The sequence below is a fragment of the Setaria viridis genome, chromosome 9, assembly GCF_005286985.2.
Source record: "Setaria viridis chromosome 9, Setaria_viridis_v4.0, whole genome shotgun sequence".
Classification (NCBI taxonomy): domain Eukaryota; kingdom Viridiplantae; phylum Streptophyta; class Magnoliopsida; order Poales; family Poaceae; genus Setaria; species Setaria viridis.
The window spans coordinates 11,730,098-11,733,134 of NC_048271.2; the positions used below are offsets into that span (position 1 = coordinate 11,730,098).

Sequence of the window (3,037 nt, forward strand, 5' to 3'; positions counted from 1 at the left end):
TCGTTCGAGTGACACAAGTTGGGTCGTGGGAGGCATACACAGGTGCAAACGAGGAATGCATATGCATGCAAGTAGCCCCCTTGAGCAGGTCACGCCGATTACCCTCGTTGGTCAGCGCGAAGTGCTTGGTCAGGAGAGTTTAAAAGGAAAATCGCGATCTTAATCGAGCATGCCGCTTCTTTTGATTGCATGGTGTGAACTATTTGTGCAAATTTAAACAACAAATCTAAGGGTAAAAGCGACGTAGCTGGTTGGTGTTCCAGAAGTTGGTGAGGACGTCACCATCCTTGTCCTTGAGACGATAAGCCCTCGGGTGTTGGACCTCAACTACGGCGTAGTGCCCCTCCCATGGTGGCGTGAGCTTGTGCTTGCCTTTGGTCATTTGGACCCTTCACAGGACTAGGTCTCCGACCTGGAAAGTACGGTCTCATACGTTCTTCCTATGGTAGCATCGGAGGGCTTGTACTTGGCAGATCAGAGGAGCTCCACATCTCGCGCCTCATTGAGCTAGCCGAGCGCATCCTGGCGGGCCTCTTCTGACCTTGCTTCATTGTAAGCCTTGACTCAGGGCGCCTCGTAGTCGAGGATGGTGGGGAGGACGGCCTCCGCGCCATATACCATGAATAAGGGTGTGAAGCCCGTGGATCTGTTTGGGGTCGTCCTTAGGCTCCAGAGCACTGCGCGCACCATGCCTGCCCACCGTCCCATGAACTTCTTGAGACTATCGAAGATGCGAGGCTTGAGACCTTGTAGGACCATGCCATTAGCCTGCTCGACCTGCCCGTTGGTGCGTGGGTGCGCCACTAAGGCCCAGTTGACCCTGATGTGGTAGTCGTCGTAGAAGCGTAGGAATTTCCTTCTTGTGAATTGCGTGCCATTGTCAGTGATGATGGAGTTCGAGACCCCGAACCTGTAGATGATGTCGAGGTAGAACTCAACCACGACTGCCGATGTGACCTTGGTGATGGGCTTCGCCTCGATCCATTTAGTGAATTTGTCACCCTCTAGGAGGAGATGGGTGTAGCCCCAGACGCTCTTTTGGAGGGCCTGACCAGTTCAAGGCCCCACACTGCGAAGGGCCACGTGATCGGGATGGTCTACAGCTCTTGAGCCGGTACGTGCATCTACTGCGCATAGTACTAGCACCCTTCGCAGGAGTGAACGATCTGCTGGGCATCCTCTACCGTCGTGGGCCATTAGAAGCCTTGTCAGAATGCCTTGCCGACCAGCAACCTCGGGGTTGCATGGTGGCCATAGATGTCGTCATGTATCTCCAGAAGTAGATTCCACCCCTAGTCGGTGAGAATACACATTTGGAGGATGCCTGATGGGCTGCGCTTGTAGAGCTCCTCCCCGACGACCACAAAGGTCTTCACGCATCTGGCGAGACAGCATGCCTCAGTGGCATCAGCGGGGAGGGTGTCCCGCATGAGGTAGTAAAAGAAGGGCGTGGTCCAGCTTGGCTCAAGCACCACAACCTCGAGGTCAAAGGCACCCATCTTGGCCCCTGCAGCTAGCTCCGCTGCCAGCTCAGGGTGGCCTGCATCAGGCGCAGGGGTGGGCACCTTGGCGAGCATGATGGATGGCTCGTGGGTGTTATTGACGAAGACTCCTGGCAGGACGTGCTCGTGGTTTGACGCGAGCTTCGCCAGGAAATCGGTGACGAGGTTATCGCGCCTGAGGACATGGTGAAGCTCGAGGTGTCGAACTTATCCTCGAGCTTTCGCACCTCGTTGCAGTAGGTGACCATCTTCACATTGTGACACGAGGACTCTTTCATGACCTGGTTGACGACCATCTCTGAGTCGCCCCTGATGTAGAGGCGGCGAGTGCTGAGCGCAGAGGCAATCTTGAGGCTGTCGATGAGGGATTCGTATTCTGCCACGTTGTTAGTGGTAGGAAAGTAGAGGCGGATTGCGTACTCGAGGCGATCGCCCTTTGGGAAGGTGAGTACAACACCAGCCCATGCACCTACCGCCATGACCGACCCATCAAAGTACATCGCCCAGTCCTCGTGATTGGTCGGGGGCGATGGGGTCTGGGTCTCAGTCGATTCTGCGACGAAGTCGGCGAGGACCTGTGACTTGATCACATTCCTCGGCACATAGCTGATCTGGTAACCCAAGAGCTCCGTTGCCCATTTGGCTACGCGACTAGAGGCGTCGCGGTTTTGGATGATTTCCCCGAGCGGTGCCGACGTCACCACCATGATCGGGTGTCTCTCGAAGTAGTAGAGGAGTTTGCGCTTCGAAATCAAGATGGCATAAATCATCTTTTGGATTTGAGGGTAGTGTACCTTGGTGTCGGACAGTACTTCGCTAAAAAAGTATACTGACCTCTGCACTTTGAGGGCATGCCCAGGCTCCTCGCGCTTCACGACGAGCATCGCGCTAACCACTTGTGTCGTCATGAAAATGTAGAGCGGCAGGAGCTCTTCCGGGGTCGGCGAGACCAAGGTCGGAAGCGAGGCAAGAAAGGCTTTGAGCTTTTTGAAGGCCTCTTGCGTCTCTTCATTGTAGTGGAACTGGTCAAATTTCTTCAGGAGCTTGTATAGAGGCATGCCGCGCTCCCCCGAGCCACGAAATGAAGCGGCTCAAGGAGGCCAGGCAATTGATTAGCTTCTGAGTGCCCTTGAGGTTGGGGATCGGCCCCAAGTTCCTTATGACGGCGATCTTCTTCGAGTTGGCCTCGATGTCATGCTCAAAGACGATGAAGCCCAAGAGCTTGCCCTTGGGCACCCCGAAGACACACTTCTCCGGGTTGAGTTTGATGTTGTAGCGGCGGAGACACTCAAACATGTCTTTCAAGTTAGCGATGAGCTACTCCATCTTGCGGGACTTGATGATGATGTCATCAATGTAGACCTCCACTATATCCCCGACCAGGTGGTCGAGGTAGCGGTTCATGCACCTCTGGTACATGGAGCCCGCATTCTTGAGCCCAAACGGCATCATGATGTAGAAGTATGCACCCAACGGAGTGATGAAGGAGGTTGTGAGATAGTCGGACTCCTTCATCGTGATCAGGTGGTAGCTTG

At 54.7% G+C, this 3,037-nt stretch overlaps 1 protein-coding gene across 1 annotated transcript; it reads right to left on the reverse strand.

The window, feature by feature from the left end:
- Positions 1 to 564: 564 nt before the first annotated feature.
- LOC140221085 (uncharacterized) lies at positions 565 to 2,560 on the reverse strand. Its single transcript, XM_072290415.1, has 3 exons — positions 1,730 to 2,560; positions 1,398 to 1,643; positions 565 to 1,047 (listed from the first exon to the last, which is right to left on the reverse strand). Exons 1-3 carry the CDS (start codon positions 2,558 to 2,560, stop codon positions 565 to 567), a joined length of 1,560 nt encoding a protein of 519 aa, XP_072146516.1.
- Positions 2,561 to 3,037: the final 477 nt, after the last annotated feature.

Bases quoted from the DNA above. Each gene is read 5' to 3' on its own strand.
- LOC140221085 (XM_072290415.1), bottom strand. From the start codon at position 2,560: ATGCCTCTATACAAGCTCCTGAAGAAATTTGACCAGTTCCACTACAAT. The intron at 1,644-1,729 runs GTGCGAAAGCTC...TTCCTGGCGAAG, and splicing joins TGGTCACCTACTGCAACGAG to CTCGCGTCAAACCACGAGCA. The intron at 1,048-1,397 runs GCATGCTGTCTC...TGAACTGGTCAG, and splicing joins TCCCCGCTGATGCCACTGAG to GCCCTCCAAAAGAGCGTCTG.